The sequence below is a fragment of the Haematobia irritans genome, chromosome 4, assembly GCF_050003625.1.
Source record: "Haematobia irritans isolate KBUSLIRL chromosome 4, ASM5000362v1, whole genome shotgun sequence".
NCBI lineage: Eukaryota > Metazoa > Arthropoda > Insecta > Diptera > Muscidae > Haematobia > Haematobia irritans.
Genome location: NC_134400.1, coordinates 80,369,648 through 80,390,177, shown reverse-complemented (window position 1 = coordinate 80,390,177; position 20,530 = coordinate 80,369,648). Strand labels below are relative to the sequence as shown.

The 20,530-nt window shown below is 35.1% G+C and overlaps 1 protein-coding gene across 1 annotated transcript; it reads left to right on the top strand.

Annotated features, from left to right (window-relative positions):
* Positions 1–17,320: 17,320 nt before the first annotated feature.
* On the top strand, positions 17,321–19,561 carry LOC142233783 (putative asparagine synthetase [glutamine-hydrolyzing]). Its single transcript, XM_075304814.1, has one exon. It carries the CDS (start codon positions 17,474–17,476, stop codon positions 19,145–19,147), a length of 1,674 nt encoding a protein of 557 aa, XP_075160929.1. The 5' UTR covers positions 17,321–17,473; the 3' UTR covers positions 19,148–19,561.
* Positions 19,562–20,530: the final 969 nt, after the last annotated feature.

Sequence of the window (20,530 nt, the reverse complement as noted above, 5' to 3'; positions counted from 1 at the left end):
TTTTCCTATTGCTATATGGTTAAAATGGTCATGATTTGGCGCCAATGATTTTCTTTTTTACTTTTAGTTAATTTTTTCTTCTATAAGAAGATGTAATTTCGTGAACTGCAGTTAAAAAGTACAACAGGGTATTAAAATTTCCTGGTTTTAACAACGCTTTGTGGAAATATCAAAATGTGGAGTAAAATTTAGTTCAATTTTCGTGCGAGGTAGTTCATTCTTCCTATAAAACAGTTCACCTTTTTTCGGTGTATAATAAGGAAGATAATGATTTATATAGTTTATTTGTTTAACCCTTTAGTTGTTATTGATCGTAATTGTATGTCTTAGTTATGTTAGAACAAAACACACAAATAACAAGAACCAAATTCTTTTGTCTATGTTACATACAGAAGAATTTTCTTTGTCAGAAACATAAAATATTGAATATTTTTATAAGAAACGCGTATTTTCTTTTATTTCAAATAAAACTAAATAAGATTTTGGGGGCGCAATATATAATTTTTATACCCTCCACCCAGGGCAGTGGAGCCGGAGTCGGAGTCGGAGTCTTGGAGTCGGAGTCTGAAGATTTTGCTGGAGTCGGAGTCGTAAAAATTTTGCTCGACTCCGACTCCGGCTAAACCAAATTTTTTAAAACACTTCACATTTTTGTAACTAAGCAATTTTTTACGCAAATTAGTTTCCATTGCGTTATTCATTCGATCAATGTACAGCATGATTGTAAATGAAAATCAACTTCCAATTACGGCTATCTTTTTATGTTTCCTAGAATGTTAGACTAGCAGATGGCCTGGATCGATCCATTTTAATGCCGATATCAATTTATTTGAAATATTTCGAACAATCGATATTATTTTTATTTTAAGGCCATATACATATGTGGAATATTGACAGAAAAAATTTTCAAAGTGGTTTTTTTATAGAAAATTTTGTCAAAATGTTATTTCTATAAAAAGTTTTGTCAAAATTTTATTTCTATAAAAAATTTATTCAAAATTGTATTACTATAGAAATATTTTTTTCTATAGAAAATTTAGTCAAAATTTTATTTCTATACAAATTTGAGTCAAAAATTTGTTTCTATAGAATATTTTGCAAAATTTTATTTCTATAGAAAATTTTGCAAAATTTTGTCTGTTACACAAAAATTTTTTTCAAAATTTTCTTTATATCGATAATTTTATTTCTATAAAAATTTAAGTCAAGATTTTATTTCTATAGAAAATTTTGCCAAAATTTTATTGTAATAGATTTTTTGATTAGAAAATTTGGTCAAAATTTTATTTCTATAGAAAATTTAGTCAAAATTTTGTTTCTGTAGAACATTTTGCAGAATTTTATTTACCATACAAAAATTTTTTTAAAATTGTATTTTTATTGATAATTTTATAAAAATTTTATTTCTATAAGAAACAAGTAAGTAAAGTCTAAAGTCGGGCGGGGCCGACTATATTATACCCTTCACCCCTATGTAGGCCAAAATTTGTGTTACCATCTCAACTACTTCACATTTGCTGGAAGCTACATAAAGGAGACATTTTTTTTACTTCTACAAATCTCTAGAATTAAAATTTAAATCAACTAACGCTATCCAGTTAATTGGAGGAAACTTCCATTGAAAATGGGTTTAAAATGTGTAACAGTCTACCATAACATATTTCCCCAACTCTGGTGTACGTATATATGGGAGCTATATATAATCTGAATCGATTTTGACTAAATTTGACATGTATAGTTAGAATAATAATTCTGCTATCTATGCGAAATTTCACGTAAATGAGAGTATAACTTTGGCCCCCCTGGTCATATGAGTGCAAATCGGACGGAAGATATATATGGGAGCCATATCTAAATCTGAACCGATTTCAACCACATTTGGCACAATTACCGATACTACTAAACGTACTCCTTGTGCGAAATTTGAAGCAAATAACTGTAAAACCCTGGATTTTGAGGCCATATAACTTCAAATCGGACGAAAGATATATATGGGAGCTATATCTAAATCTGAATCGATTTTGACAATATTTGGCACATACAATAGTATCGTTAAAAGTATCGCTTGAGCAAAATTTGAAGTAAGTCAGGGCAAAACTCTGGCTTTTGAGACCATATAAGTCAAAATCGGGCGAAAGATATATATGTGAGCTATATCTAAATCTGAACCGATTTTAACAAAATTTGACACACTTAACAATACTATTAAACGTACCCCTTGTGCAAAATTTGAAGCAAATCACGGCAAAACTCTGGCTTTTGTGGCCATATAAGTTCAAATCGGACGAAAGATATATATGGGAGCTATATCTAAATTTGAACCGATGTCAATCAAATTTACCAAGCATTGGTAGAATGTCAATTCTACCCTCTGTGTAAATTTTAACGAAGATCGGCAGTAAACTTTGGCCTCTGTGGTCATATGAGTCTAAATCGGACGAAAGATATATATGGGAGCTATATCTAAATCTGAACCGATTTGGCTGATATTTTGCAAGATTTTTGAGATTCATAAAATATTTAGATGTACGGTATTTCAAGAAAATCGGTTGATAAACACACTAACTATGACCAAATCGGAGATAAATATATATGGCAGCTATATCTAAATCTGAACCGATTTTTTCCAAAACCAATAGCGATTGTCTCTGCCCCAAGAAACGGCCCTATGCCAAATTTGAGGACGATCGGACTTCAATTGCGAGCTGTACTTTGTGCACAAAATTACATATACAGACAGACGGACGGACAGACAGACAGACAGACGGACATCACTAAATCGACTCAGAATTTAATTCTAAGCCGATCGGTATACTAAAAGATGGGTCTATGACCACTATTTCTTGGCGTTACATACAAATGCACAAACTTATTATACCCTGTACCACAGTAGTGGTGAAGGGTATAAAAATTGTCAAATTTTATTTCTATAGCAAATTTTCTCAAAATTTTTTCTTACTGATGCTCACTGATACTCACTGCTATAACAAATGTATTCAAAATTGTATTACTACAGAAATATTTTTTCTATATAAAATTTAGTCAAAATTTATTTCTATAGAAAATTTAGCCAAAATTTTATTTCTATGGAATATTTTGCAAAATTTTATTTCTATAGAAAATTTTGCAAAATTTTGGTTGCTACACTATTTTTTTTTTAATTGTATTTCTATTGATAATTTTTTCAAACTTTTATTTCTATAAAAAATTTTCCAAATTTTATTTCTATAAAAATTTTATTCAAAATTTTATTTCTATATATTTGGTCAAAATTTGATTTCTATAGAAAATTTAGTCAAAATTTTGTTTCTGTAGAAAATTTTGCAAAATTTTATTTACTAACATATACAAAAAATTTTCCAAAATTGTATTCAGTGAGCATACAATTTTGGAAAAATTGCTGCTAAGTCGATAACTTGTAGAAATGACTCAAATTTTCAAATTTTTCAATGAATGAATCATAAATGCATTTTTGTCTAAACAATTATAAATATTGCCCTAGTTTTGTAGATGTCTGATGTGAGATTTTATCAAAATGTAGATCTAAATACAAATTTGTGCAGAGTATATTATAATCGGCCCGCCCGACTTTAGACTTTTCTTGCATTTTTATTTTTCGTTAAAATTGTGTTATGTCCCATAACGTTAGATTTAAATTTTAAGTACATAGATTTTGTAGAAGTATATACAATTTTGTCTAACCCGATTCAGATTCAAATTCATGTATATGGAAATATAAACCTTTATATAGCTCGCAACAAATTTAAAGGATTTGAGATAGTATCAATAATTTTGGTCCACAAATACATATACTGTTGGTATCATCTCATATTATGATGGGTATTTATATCATTATTTTATTTATTAAACATTGCCCTAAATTTGGAATATAGAGTTCAATTGGCATCTAATGTGCAACTAAGTCCTTTTTTGCACACATAAATAAATACGATACTTTATATCGATCCACTTACGGTACCCCCACAATAGAACTACAATTTAGTGGTATTAAAAATAGATTTAGTTATATTACCCGGAGTCGACTCCGGAGTCGGAGTCGGAGTCGAGCTAATGAAAAATGCTGGAGTCGGAGTCGGAGTCGAGCAAAATTGGCTCGACTCCACAGCCCTGCCTCCACCATAGGATGGGGGGTATATTAACTTTGTCGTTCCGTTTGTAACACATCGAAATATTGCTGTAAGACCCCATAAAGTATATATATTCTGGGTCGTGGTGAAATTCGGAGTCGATCTAAGCATGTAGCAAAATTGGCTCGACTCCACAGCCCTGCCTCCACCATAGGATGGGGGGTATATTAACTTTGTCGTTCCGTTTGTAACACATCGAAATATTGCTGTAAGACCCCATAAAGTATATATATTCTGGGTCGTGGTGAAATTCGGAGTCGATCTAAGCATGTCCGTCCGTCTGTTGAAATCACGCTAACTTCCGAACGAAACAAGCTATCGACTTGAAACTTCGCACAAGTAGTTGTTATTGATGTAGGTCGGATGGTATTGCAAATGGGCCATATCGGTCTACTTTTACGTATAGGCCCCATATAAAGGAACCCTCAGATTTGGCTTGTGGAGCCTCTAACAGAAGCATATTTCATCCGATCCGGCTGAAACTGGGTACATGGTGTTTGTATATGGTCTCTAACAACCACGCAAAAATTGGTCCACATCGGTCCATAATTATATATAGCCCCCATATAAAACGATCCCCAGATTTGGCTTGCGGAGCTTCAAAGAGAAGCAAATTTCATCCGATCCGGCTGAAATTTGGTACATGATGTTGGTATATGGTCTCTAACAACCGTGCAAAAATTGGTCCACATCGGTCCATAATTATATATAGCCCCCATATACACCGATCCCCCGATTTGGCTTGCGAGGCCTCTAAGAGAAGCAAATTTCATCCGATCCGCCTGAAATTTGGTACAAGGTGTTGGTATATAGTCTCTAACAACCGTGCAAAAATTGGTCCACATCGGTCCATAATTATATATAGCCCCCATATAAACCGATCCCCAAATTTGGCTGGCGGAGCCTCAAAGAGAAGCAAATTTCATCCGATCTGGTTTGGTACATGGTGTTGGTATATAGTCTCTAACAACCGTGCAAAAATTGGTCCACATCGGTCCATAATTATATATAGCCCCCATATAAACCGATCCCCAAATTTGGCTGGCGGAGCCTCAAAGAGAAGCAAATTTCATCCGATCTGTCAGAAATTTGGTACATAATGTTGGTATATTGTCTCTAACAACCATGCAAAAATTAGTCCACATCGGTCCATAATTATATATAGCCCCCATATAAAACGTTCTCCATACCTCCGGAGCCTCTTGGAGGTTCAAATTTGGAACTTGGTGTTAGTATATGGCCGCTAACAACCATACCAAAATTGTTCCATATCGGTCTATAGTTATATATAGCCGATCTCCAATTACACAAAAATTGGTCCATATCGGTTCATAATCATGATTGCCACTCGAGTCAAAAATAATTTACCAAAATTTTATTTCTATAGAAAATTTTGTCAAAATATTATTTCTACAGAAAATTTTGTCAAAATTTTATTTCTAGAGAAAAGTTTGTTAAAATTTTATTTCTGTAGAAAATTTTGTCAAAATTTTCTGTCTATAGAAAATTTTGTGAAAATTTATTTTCTATAGAAAATTTTGTCAAAATTTTATGTCTATAGAAAATTTTGTCAAACTGAATTATATACGTATTTGATCGATCTTTTTTGATTAAATATAACCACGTATGGACTTACATACAGTTTAGAAGACGGTGTTAGGAGGTCTTAAGATACCTTACCATCGGCAAGCGTTACCGCAACTTAAGTAATTCGATTGTGGATGGCGGTGTTTAGAAAAAGTTTCTACGCAATCCATGGTGGAGGGTACATAAGCTTCGGTCTGGCCGAACTTACGGCCGTACATACTTGTTTTGATTGAAATTTATTGCCAATATCAATTAATAATTTACTTGAATTATTCAAATAGTTCGTTGATTTTTGTCGCGAAATTAATTAAGATTTTAATTAATTATATTAAAACAGAGATTGAATTTTATATAAAAAATCAATCACGTTTTTAATTGATTCAATCACACAATTAATTAATACCGTAACAACAGTCAATTACATTTTTAATTGAAAATCGTGTCGGTTTTCAATTAAAATGGGTGATTGATACTATCATTTTCGTGATTGAAGACTTTTCAATTAAAAAAACAAGTATATACGGCCGTAAGTTCGGCCAGGCTGAAGCTTCTGTCGTCCTCAATCGAATTACTTGGGTTGTGGTATCTTAAAACTTCTTCACACCGTTTTCTAAATTGTGAGTTAGGCCATACGTGGTATATATTGGACAAAAAAGTTATGTATAGGTAAGTCTACAAATAATTACGAATCGACATGGAAATTGAAATATGGGGGTCGCTTATATGGGGGCTATATAGAATTATGAACTTGATATGGACCAATTTTTGGGTGATTGGGGATCGATTTATCTGAGGGCTATATAGAACTATAGACCGATATGGACCTAGTTAGGCATGGTTGTTAACGGTCATATACTAGCACAATGTACCAAATTTCAACTCGGATGAAATTTGCTCCTCCAAGATGCTCCAAAACCAAATCTCGGGATCGGTTTATATAGGGGCTATATATGATTATGGACTGATATGGACCACTTTTGGCATGGTTATTAAATATCATATACTGCCACCACGTACCAAATTTCAACCAGATCGGATGAATTTTGCTTCTCCAAAAGGCACAGGAGGCCAAATCTGGGGATCGGTTTATATGGAGGCTATATATAATTATGGACTGATATGAACCAATTCCTGCATGGTTGGTGGATACCATATACTAACATTACGTACCAAATTTCAACCGTATCGGATGAATTTTGTGCTTCCAAGGACGGACGGACGGTCATGCTCAGATCGACTCAGAATTTCACCACGACCCAGAATATATATACTTTATGGGGTCTTAGAGCAATATATCGATGTGTTACAAACGGAATGACAAAGTTAATATACCCCCATCCTATGGTGGAGGGTATAACAAGTAAGTAAAGTAGAAAGTCGGGCGGAGCCGACTATATCATACCCTAAACCAATCCCACCTAATTAATAATTTGGCATAGATTTGAGAGATAAACCGCATTTCCATATTTAAGAACATTAAGGGGTACATATTTATGGGAGTTTTGTCACAATCTGAGCAGAAATGTCTAATATTATATATAGTTGTAGCTATAGTTGATTTTGCAGTTACAGAGTTAGTATACAACTAATATTGAGTCCATTATTAAACAAGTAAGTAAAGTAGAAAGTCGGGCGGGGCTATACTTTATTTAATACCTGCAGAGTTAGTATGAAAATAATTATTATTAGTTTATTTAAAATCATAATAAATTATGAAGATAAATAGAAAAAAAATAAAGGTAATAACAACTAAGGTTTTCGACCTAAGTATGAAAATAATATTATAGTCCTTTATTAAAAAAGGAGGAAATCGCTCAATTAGTGTGGGTAATAAATCCAAATTTGTAAAAATCGGGCAATATTATTATCAAAACGCTACATGTTAGTCTAAATACGATCGGCTATTACATGAAAATTTGAAATTTGATTATCATTGGTTAATAAGGAAGAGTATTATGGCCAAATTTGGGAACATCGAGCGATGAATATATATGGGAACTATATCTAAATCTGAACCAATTTGTATAATATTTTGCAGATTTGATTGATACCACAGAAGGTTACATTGTGCAAAATCTGTGTAAGATCGGTTAATAAATGAGGGCACTATTGTCAAAATAAAGTTATTATGGTAAATTTTTGAAAATCGGGCGATACATATATATGGGAGCTATATCTAAATGACAAACGATTTCCATGATTATTTGCACATATAGTTAGTACCATAGAAGATTATAGTAAGCCAACTTAAAGTAAGATCGGTCGATAAATAAGGGCTTTATGGCCAAATTTGGAAAAATCGGGCGTTACATATGTATTTGCCGAAATCAGACGATACATATATATGGAAGCTATATCTAAATTTGATCCGATTTTTTTCCAAATTCAATAGCGTTCGTCCTTGTGCCCATAAAACACCCTGTACCAAATTTCAGCAAATTCGGTTGATAATTGCGACCGGAATCCCTTGACCAACAAATACATGCACAGGCGGACGGACGGACACCAAGCGCTAGATCGACTCAGGAGGTGATTCTGAGTCGATCGGTATATATTTTATGGGGTCTAAAATCAATATTTGGCAGATCAAGGTTATTATACCCTGAGCACTATGTGGTTTAGGGTATAATTACCCAGCAAAAAAAGCGTAGCCAAAAAAGTAGTGAAAATGTTCTTTTTGGATCCGGAAATGGTGCAAAATTGACGCAGAACCGATGAATGTTCACCATTTCGATAGCCGTTGCATTAAATTTGCATCACTTCTTAAGGTATGATCCGAAATCAGTGTTTTGGATGTGTGTTGGAAAATTTTATGATATTTTGCCAAATAATTAAATTTTATAATTTTTTATGATTTTTAATGCATTCAAAGACTTGTCTAAAACATTTGACCTCAAATATTTTCAAAAATTCGCAATTTTTCCAGATTGGATTTAATATTTTTTTCCGACAAAATTTTAATAATTTGCACCATTTTATTAATTCTTACTCTGTTTTTAACCCATTTGAAACAAAAAAAGTTAAAATTATCCATTAAAAATATGAAAACAGCGAGTTATAAAAAATTGTATTAAAAGAACTTCCTGTGTAGTTAAACTAAAGAACATCTTTGGGAGGACATTTTTGGAAGGTGTGCCATTAGAAGAACTTCCAAATTTTTTTCTGGGTAAAGGCCGGTACTCTGTTTGTTGGTGCGAAAAAAGTTCCACTCAATCATTGTTTCGCGTTGAAAAATGATAGTGTTGACAATATATTTTGGGGGGGAAAACAGCCATTTTGGGACTTTTTTGCGTTTATTTCGTATAAATGTATTGACAACATCGCAGACTGTCACGAAATGATTACATATACCTACGCAACTAGTGGCTCGATTTACACACACACGCATACAAAATAAATAATTTGAAAAAGAAGAAGCAGGCGAAGTTATTTTACAAATATCTTTGGAATTAAAAAACTGATTTTACAGTGCTGCATTTTATTTTTTGGAAAATAGCAATTATTTCTTGTGATTGCATTCATTGCTACCTCGGTACTATACATGTTGGTTGAAGTGCTATTTCTTGTTTTGGAACATCAATTGCTGTGCCTCCTTTTGTTTAAATTGTTTTGTGTTTATTATCCCGATGCCCAGTACAAATGAAACGATTGTAAAATATAATTCACCAAATAAAGTTTTTATTTTGTTAACATTTGTGTTTAAATTTCATGTTATATATGTACATTATTTATATTCTACCATATAGTAGGGAGCGGCTAGATATTGTTGCTAGTTTATTATGGAAATACAACTCCATGTTATACTTTGTTTTATCAATCATTAGATTACATTTTTAAATAATAATCAGATCCACTTTTGTGTTATAAATTCACAACAATCAGTTTAATAAATAAATTATTTCTTAATTCACATTAGGTTAGGTTAGGTTATGTGGCAGCCCGATGTATCAGGCTCACTTAGACTATTCAGTCCATTGTGATACCACAGTGGTGAACTTCTCTCTTATCACTGAGTGCTGCCCGATTCCATGTTAAGCTCAATGACAAGAGACCTCCTTTTTATAGCCGAGTCCGAACGGCGTTCCTCATTCCAGTGAAAACACTTAGAGAAGCTTTGAAACCCTCAGAAATGTCACCAGCATTACTGAGGTGGGATAATCCACCGCTGAAAAACTTTTTGGTGTTCGGTCGTAGCAGGAATCGAACCCACGACCTTGTGTATGCAAGGCGGGCATGCTAACCATTGCACCACGGTGGCTCCCTAATTCACATTGCAAATGGCGCCATGGTATGAAAATACTGACTACGCGAGTTACGTCAGTTTTTCAACTAGAAAACAAGTAAGGAAAGTCTAAAGTCGGGCGGGGCCGACTATATTATACCCTGCACCACTTAGTATATCTAAATTTTCGATACCATATCACATTCGTCAAACGTGTTGGGGGTTATATATAAAGGTTTGTACCAAATACATACATTTAAATACCACTCGATCTGGACAGAATTTGATAGACTTCTACAAAATCTATAGACTCAAAATTTGTGTCGGCTAATGCACTAGGGTGGAACACAATGTTAGTACAAACAAGTAAGGGAAGTCTAAAGTCGGGCGGGGCCGACTATATTATACCCTGCACCACTTTGTAGATCTAAATTTTCGATACCATATCACATCTGTCAAATGTGTTGGGTGCTATATATAAAGGTTTGTCCCAGATACATACATTTAAATATCACTCGATTTGGACAGAATTTGATAAGACTTTTACAAAATCTATAGACTCAAAATATAAGTCGGCCAATGCACTAGGGTGGAACACAATTTTAGTAAAAAACAAGTAAGGAAAGTCTAAAGTCGGGCGGGGCCGACTATATTATACCCTGCACCACTTTGTAGATCTAAATTTTCGATACCATATCACATCCGTCAAATGTGTTGGGGGTTATATATAAAGGTTTGTCCCAAATCACTCGATCTGGACAGAATTTGATAGACTTCTACAAAATCTATAGACTCAAAATTTATGTCGGCTAATGCACTAGGGTGGAACACAATGTTAGTAAAAAAAATATGGGAAACGTTTAAATCTGAAGCAATTTAAAGGAAACTTCGCAAAAGGTTATTTATGATTTATCGCTCGATATATATGTATTAAAAGTTTAGGAAAATTAGAGTCATTTTTACAACTTTTCGACTAAGCAGTGGCGATTTTACAAGGAAAATGTTGGTATTTTGACCATTTTTGTCGAAATCAGAAAAACATATATATGGGAGCTATATCTAAATCTGAACCAATTTCAACCAAATTTGGCACGCATAGCAACAATGCTAATTCTACTCCCTGTGCAAAATTTCAACTAAATCGGAGCAAAAAATTTGCCTCTGTGGTCATATGAGTGTAAATCGGCCGAAAGCTATATATTGGAGCTATATCTAAATCTGAACCGATTTCAACCAAATTTGGCACGCATAGCTACAATACTAATTCTACTACCTGTCCAAAATTTCAACTAAATCGGAGTTAAAAATTGGCCTCTGTGGTCATATGAGTGTAAATCGGGTGAAAGCTATATATGGGAGATATATCTAAATCTGAACCGATTTCAACCAAATTTGGCACGCATAGCTACAATGCTAATTCTACTCCTTGTGCAAAATTTCAACTAAATCGGAGCAAAAAATTGGCCTCTGTGGTCATTTGAGTGTAAATCGGGCGAAAGCTATATATGGGAGCTATATATAAATCTGAACCGATTTCAACCAAATTTGGCACGGATAGCTACAATGCTAATCCTACTCCCTGTGCAAAATTTCAACTAAATCGGAGCAAAAAATTGGAATCTGTGGTCATATGAGTGTAAATCGGGCGAAAGCTATATATGGGAGCTATATCTAAATCTGAACCGATCTCAATAAAATTTGGCACACTAGACTACACCACTAATTGAACTCCTAGTGCAAAATTTCAACCAAATTGGGGTAAAACTCTGGCTCCTGGGACCGTATTAGTCCATATCGGGCGAAAGATATATATGGGAGCTATATCTAAATCTGAACCGATTCCTTCCAAAATCAATAGGTATCTATTCTGAGCCAAAACACATACTTGTGCCAAGTTTGAAGTCGATTGGACTTAAACTGCGACCTAGACTTTGATTACAAAAATGTGTTCACGGACAGACGGACAGACGGACAGACGGACAGACGGACATGGCTATATCGACTCAGGAGCTCACCCTGAGCATTTTTGCCAAAGACACCATGTGTCTATCTCGTCTCCTTCTGGGTGTTGCAAACATATCAACTAAGTTATAATACCCTGTTCCACAGTGTGGAGCAGGGTATAAAAATATGGGAAACATTTAAATCTGAAGCAATTTTAAGGAAACTTCGCAAAAGGTTATTTATGATTTATCGCTCGATATATATGTATTAGAAGTTTAGTAAAATTGGAGTCATTTTTACAACTTTTCGAATAAGCAGTGGCGATTTAACAAGCAAAATGTTGGTATTTTGACCATTTTTGTCGAAATCAGAAAAAAATATATATGGACTCATAAAATATTCGGATGTACGGAATTTGAGGAAGATCGGTTGATATACACGCCAATTATGACCAGATCGGTGAAAAATATATATGGCAGCTATATCTAAATCTGAACCGATTTTTTCCAAAATCAATAGGGATCGTCTTTGAGCCGAAACAGGACCCTATACCAAATTTTAGGATAATCGGACTAAAACTGCGAGCTGTACTTTGCACACAAAAATACATCAAAAGACAGACAGACAGACAGACGGACATCGCTAAATCGACTCACAATTTAATTCTAAAACGATCGGTATACTAAACGATGGGTCTCAGACTTTTCCTTCTTGGCGTTACATACAAATGCACAAACTTATTATACCCTGTACCACAGTAGTGGTGAAGGGTATAAAAATATGGGAAACATTTAAATCTGAAGCAATTTTAAGGAAACTTCGCAAAAGGTTATTTATGATTTATCGCTCGATATATATGTATTAGAAGTTTAGGAAAGTTAGAGTCATTTTTACAACTTTTCGAATAAGCAGTGGCGATTTAACAAGCAAAATGTTGGTATTTTGACCATTTTTTTCGAAATCAGAAAAAAATATATATGGGAGCTATATCTAAATCTGAACCGATGTCAACCAAATTTGGCACGCATAGTTACAATGCTAATTCTACACCCTGTGCAAAATTTCAACTAAATCGGAGTTAAAAATTGGCCTCTGTGGTTATATGAGTGTAAATCGGGCGAAATCTATATATGGGAGATATATCTAAATCTGAACCGATTTCAACCAAATTTGGCACGTATAGCTACAATGCTAATTCTACACCCTGTGCAAAATGTCAACTAAATCGGAGCAAAAAATTGGCCTCTGTGGTCATTTGAGTGTAAATCGGGCGAAAGCTATATATGGGAGCTATATCTAAATCTGAACCGATTTCAACCAAATTTGACACGCATAGCTACAATGCTAATTCTACTCCCTGTGCAAAATTTCAACTAAATCGGAGCAAAAAATTGGCCTCTGTGGGCAAATGAGTGTAAATCGGGCGAAAGCTATATATGGGAGCTATATCTAAATCTGAACCGATTTGGCTGATATTTTGCAAGCTTTTCGAGACTCATAAAATATTCGGATGTACGGAATTTGAGGAAGATCGGTTGATATACACGCCAATTATGACCAGATCGGTGAAAAATATATATGGCAGCTATATCTAAATCTGAACCGATTTTTTCCAAAATCAATAGGGATCGTCTTTGAGCCGAAACAGGACCCTATACCAAATTTTAGGATAATCGGACTAAAACTGCGAGCTGTACTTTGCACACAAAAATACATCAACAGACAGACAGACAGACAGACAGACGGACATCGCTAAATCGACTCAGAATTTAATTCTAAGACGATCGGTATACTAAACGATGGGTCTCAGACTTTTCCTTCTTGGCGTTACATACAAATGCACAAACTTATTATACCCTGTACCACAGTAGTGGTGAAGGGTATAAAAAACAAAGTACCACAAATGGAAAAAATTTCGCTAGTTTCTCGCATGTTTTGGTTTTGTATGGAGTTTCAACGCGAAAAGCGAACAGAGTACCGGCCTTAACAGAAAGAATATAGCAAACAAAAAATTAATTTCAAAGCATACTTATGTTTTAAGTGAAAATTAATTACAAAGTAGTACCATAGTAAACGAATAAATTGACTTCAAAGCATACTTAGATTTAAAATAAAATATTCATTGCAAAGTAGTAATTTATATAATTAAATTCAACGAATAACATACTATCCACCGTAAATCGATACAATATAAGATTTACAATAATCAGTTTGTTTCCATAATTGCCAACTTGGAAATAGGTGTCCGCATCCCTCCTACTTCAGTTTACACATTTGCGCTTCTTGAAATTCCATCTTTTCCAATTATTCGTGGACCCACTTTTTTCAGTGTCAACACAAATGAAAACGTACCGGTGCATACCAAGAATTCTTTTTTCATTTCCTTTAATATTAAATGTATCAAGGTCTTCTATATCTCCAAATTTCGACATTACCTTCGGCGAATTTGATTTAATTATTCTCAATTCAAAACCACCAAGTTTATGAATTCGTATTATATCCTTAACAACGTGAACAGCTTCGTCTTCATCTTGGAAAGAATCCAAGTAAGTTCCAACTAATGGTTTGTTCAAATCTGGCCCACATAACAATGCATCAATGAATGACATGTTTTCAAAATTTGCACCTTCGTCGAAAACCAGACGTATACCAGGTTCATTTTGAGTTGTCCCCCCAAAATGGGGCAAATAAAAAGACAAAGATTTCACTTCTGACTCCGTTAGTTTCCTAGCATACCCTTTTTGCAAATAGTCGTTCATTTTCTCACAATAATTACGAGCTTCAGGATCCATCTGTATTTTTCTTTCCCTTATAAGTCAAAGAAAAGTTTTCTGGAAAGGACCTAAAATCTTCTCTCCAGAGTAAACCACATGCATATCGATCACCGACTTTACAAACAGAATCATTCATAATAGCCATTGCTCTATTATCCTCATCTGACAAAACAGGTTTCACATCAGGTTTTATGCCGAACGTTTCCATATTGAAATGTTACTCCATCATGTTTCGCAACTTTTTTATACTTAAGGATCTTTGTCTGCAAACATTCTTATTATTACCTTTTGGTCCGAAGATGATCCATCCCAAACGAGTTTTAACTCCAACCAATCCAGAATTCAATGATGTCACTGGGGCCTCCAATGGAGTAGTCAAGTAGGCGTGATTAAGGCTGATTATCATCTTTGGTTTCACATCAACATACGATGCGAAAGGAACATGTGTGATCCTGTTATTTCGTCAATATGCTGAGATAGTCGAATGAAGCAGAGAAGATGCTCTCAAATAACACAAGAGATCCTAGATATGAGTGTGTTTCGTAAGTATCTGTGGAGTCGAATGACAGTATTTGCAAATGCGAAAGTTTGGACTAGCGATAGTTTTGAAACGGCCAGGCCGAATCTTATGTACCCTCCACCTTGGATTGCGTAGAAACTTCTACGAAAGACTGTCATCCACAATCGAATTAATTGGGTTGTGGTATCTTAAAACTTCTTAACATCGTTTTCTAAATTGTGAGTTAGTCCATACGTGGTATATATTAGACAACAAAGGTATGTACAGGTAAGTCTACAAATAATTAAGACTCGATATGGATTTTTTCACGGTACGTAGAGAGCCAGAATTGAAATATGGGGGGCTATATATAATTAGGGACTGATATGAACCAATTCCTGCATGATTGTTGGATACTATATACTTACCAAATTTCAACCGAATCGGATGAATTTTGGTCTTCCAAGGGGCCCCGGAGGTCAAATCTGGTGATCGGTTTATATGGGGGCTATACATACTTACGGACCGATGTAGACCAATTTTTGCATGGTCATTAGAGACCATATACTAACACCATGTACCAAATTTCAGCCGGATCGGATGAAATTTGCTTCTCTTAGAGGCTCCGCAAGCCAAATCGGAGGATCGGTTTATATCGGGGCTATATATAATTATGGACCGATGTGGACCAATTTTTGCATGGTTGTTAGAGCCACCGTGGTGCAATGGTTAGCATGCCCGCCTTGCATACACAAGGTCGTGGTTCGATTCCTGCTTCGACCGAACACCAAAAAGTTTTTCAGCGGTGGATTATTCCACCTCAGTAATGCTGGTGACATTTCTGAGGGTTTCAAAGCTTCTCTAAGTGTTTTCACTGGAATGTGAAACGCCGTTCGGACTCGGCTATAAAAAGGAGGTCTCTTGTCATTGAGCTTAACATGGAATCGGGCAGCACTCAGTGATAAGAGAGAAGTTCACCACTGTGGTATCACAATGGACTGAATAGTCTAAGTGAGCCTGATACATCGGGCTGCCACCTAACCTAACCTAACCTATGGTTGTTAGAGACCATATACTAACACCGTGTATCAAATTTCAGGCGGATCGGATGGAATTTGCTTCTCTTAGAAGATCTGCAAGCCAAATTTGGGGGTCCGTTTATATGGGGGCTATACGTAAAAGTGGACCGATATGGCCCATTTGCAATACCATCCGACCTACATCAATAACAACTACTTGTGCCAAGTTTCAAGTCGATAGCTTGTTTCGTTCGGAAGTTAGCGTGATTTCAACAGACGGACGGACGGACATGCTCAGATCAACTCAGAATTTCAGCACGACCCAGAATATATATACTTTATGGGGTTTTAGAGCAATATTTCGATGTGTTACAAACGGAATGACAAAGTTAATATACCCCCCATCCTATGGTGGAGGGTATAAAAAATGCAAAAGCAGGTTAAACATTTACAAATTGCAAAATCTTTTTAAATTAAACTTTTCTTTACATAACACCCTAAATTAAAAATATTTTCAGTTTGTTATTAATAAATGGGTCAAATTATCAATTATATAAAAAAGTAAGTAATGAAGAGACTTTCAACACGAAATCTGAACCTATGTTAGTACATATAATTATAGGAAATAATCCAACATTTTCTAAAATGATTACATTTTAACCAATAAAGAAAACTTGCTGTTAAAGTTTGTAAAAATGCATCTAGCCCCTATACTAGTAAAAGCGTTTTAATAATTTTTAGCTCCAATTTGGGTTTGCTTCAAAGTTGGACAGTTAAAAATTATTGAGGTTTAAGAAATTTTCTTCAATTTGACTAAAGTACTATTAACTCATTGGTATTATGACGGTACTTGTAATATATTTTTCAAAAATGAGCCTGCATTTTCTTTCGTGGTTGGCTCACTTGTTTTGTTTTTTATTCTGATATTAACGATCGCTTGTGTCAACCGCAGATGTATCCAAATACAAAGAGGCTTATGTAAATTAAAACAAATCTACCACTGTGCGATGCCCATTTGCGACGAGAAACATGATCGACCTCATCGCTTCGAGTTTCTTCGAGACCCACAATGGAAACAATCAAATGAATGCTATAAAAGGCCATGGCCATATGCAATGCACTTTTAGTTGTTATCGAATCTCACACACAGTCAGTTCTCAATCTTGGAGCAGCACGTTTTCTTGTAAGCCTACTCTTCTGGGAAGTGAAAAGCCGGACGGTTGGAGACGAGATATTCATTATTACTCACCGGGAACTTAACAATCAAACTTCGATCGAAAATGTGTGGAATATTTGCTATCTTCTCTAAGGATGGCAATGCTATCGAACCGAAAATACATCATGGAAGTTTGCACTCGTTGAGACAGTTGGCTTACAGGCAAAGTGGTAAGCAAAGGCATCGGGGTCCTGACGACACTGGAGTTCACTACATAGCTGAAGAGGGAGTCGTTATGATACACGAACGGCTAGCCATAGTAGGTGTTGAGACAGGACACCAGCCATTAATCTCGGAAAGTGAAGATATCGTTATGGTAGCCAATGGTGAAATCTACAATTATCTGGAGTTGTCGGCTGAACTCTCCAAAGTACGGGGTCATTACAAACCAAAAAGTGACTGCAGTATCATTGTGGAATTGTATGCCGAGATGGGTGAACAATTACTAGAACGTATAACTGGCATGTTTGCATTTGCCCTGTACGATAAGAGGAACAAAACCATTTTTATAGCCAGGGATCCATTCGGAATCATACCAATGTACATAGGTGAGGATGTGGATGGCAACATATGGGTTGCATCTGAGATGAAATGCCTAGTGGGGGCATGTCAAAACATTGAAGTGTTTCAGCCTGGAGAGCTGAGATTGGGAAAAGCGGACAATCTGGTAAAGCGCAGGTATTTTAATAAGTCATGGATGTATGAAACACCTTCTATGAGCGTGGACTTGGAAAGACTGAGAGACACTTTAGAATATGCTGTTCGTACACACCTACATTGTGATGTGGAATTTGGGGCTCTGCTTTCAGGTGGAGTAGACAGCAGTTTGATAGCCTCAATCGCCACGAAAATTCGACGGGAACGTGAACCAAGCTTTCGGCTAAAAACCTTTTCCGTTGGTCTTCGAAATGCCCCAGACTTTAAGGCTGCTCGCATAGTGGCGGACTACATTGGCAGTGAACATAAAGAACTAATATTTGAAATAGATGACGCTTTGGACGCCATCCGCGATATTGTCTATCACTTGGAAACATATGATGTAACCACTGTGCGATGCAGCTTACCTATGTTGCTATTGGCACGACATATTAAGAGCACCGGTATTAAAATGATCCTGTCGGGCGAAGGAGCCGACGAAATCTTTGGCGGTTATTTGTATTTCTTTAGTGCTCCCAACTATAGAGACTTTCACGAAGAACTAGTGAAGAGAGTTTCCCAACTCCACCTATCCGACTGTCTAAGGGCAAACAAGGTGTGCATGGCCAAAGGTATTGAATTGCGTGTCCCATTTTTGGATACAGCCTTTGTGAATTACGTTATGTCAATACGGCCGGAAGATAAAATACCTGGAAATTTAAACAATTTACGCGACGAGCAAAAGTATCGCATTGAAAAACATATTTTAAGGGCTGCCTTTGCCAATGGCTATCTTCCCGAGCAGGTCCTTTGGAGACAGAAGGAACAATTTTCTGATGGTGTGGGTTACGATTGGATTGATAGTATTCGTCAAGTAGCAACCGACCACGTTTCGGACATGGAATTTGCTAAAGCATTTGAAAAGTTTCCCATAAACACACCCTCCACCAGAGAGGCCTACTACTATCGCAGTATATTCGAGGAAATGTTTCCAGGCAATGATGCTGCTCAAACAGTGAAACGTTGGATTCCACGTCGTGACTGGGGTTGTCCAGAAGATCCATCTGGAAGAGTTCAGACAGTGCATCAAATTCATCAGTAAGAGATCTCTCTTTCTTATCATTGGGTGTGGCATAGATTCCGGCAGCATCCATTTGTAAGAGATAAGTTCATATGTGGTATCCCCAAGGTTTTGTTAATCTCAGCATATCTGTTTCTCAATCAAATATTACTTCCTACAGACAACGACTGATATTGATCACTAACATATCTAGAGTTCATTGGTATCAACAAGCTCGTCAATTGACCATTCATATTCATCATTCTGTTGAACTACCGAGCCCATATCAATCGCATTTTTTACTACTACAACATCAGATCATTTGTTAGTTAATTAGTGTAAATTTTCATTGTAATTCTTTATTTATATATGTAGGAGAATGTATTTATATAGACCTAAGTGATATAATTGCAATTTGTAATTTTTTGAGGAAATAAAATGAAATTCAAGACTCCAGCTAAACATTCAATGACTCGAAAGGCATGTACACAGAAAAAATGTTCACCAAAATATTTCTGTTGAAGTTTAACGATAAACAGTGTTCCTCACAAATGAAATTAGTTTATGTTAAATACATATATTATTAAATATTGATAATTCATATACTATACAGAAAAACGTAGAGCTCCGATGATGGATAAAAATAGAAGGGAATTTTTGACAGACGGAAGTACAAAAGTTTGATTTATCTTGTAAAATATCATACATGATTAGAATTAAGAAAACGTCAAAGAAAAATTATTCAAAAATGTTCCCATATTTATAATTTAATAAAAGCGTTAAATTCAACACTCGCTCTCGCTTTGTTAAATTATTTAATTAATAATAATTATTAATCTACAAAATTATATTCTTTAATTAGATTGGTAAATTTTTCTTTATATGTACATTCTCCCTCTCGCTGTAATTCACAGCTGTAAAAATATTGATCAGTTCCTTTTAGATATTTCAATATTCGCTTAATTCCCTTTACATTGGTCTCTGTGGGATTTCTACATACCGGCTCAAAACACCTACTATATACGACAGATCTGGGCGGGTACATACCAATAAATACATTAAACATCTAATGGCTTCGCGATATGGAAATGCGGTGCTTCTGTGATCATTTTGCTGGGAAAATATCATACCAGATTCAGCAGGTGTTGCAACGGCAGTTAAAATGATTAAAATGAAATGATTAAATCGCTTTAATATTTTTCCAACATACACTTCTTGAAAAATTTTTTATCTGTTTGCATTCGTATCAATTTTTATCTGCACTCCAACGAAAAATTCTGCTTCTTTGTATGTTATTTCAAATTCATCATGCAAAGCTTTCGATAAACGTCCAATCAAATCATTTTTATTGCCACATATTATCCCGTCATCGACATAAAGCGCGAGATGAATTATGTTGGAGTTATCATTATAAATAAATGCACA

Bases quoted from the DNA above. Each gene is read 5' to 3' on its own strand.
- LOC142233783 (XM_075304814.1), top strand. From the start codon at position 17,474: ATGTGTGGAATATTTGCTATCTTCTCTAAGGATGGCAATGCTATCGAA.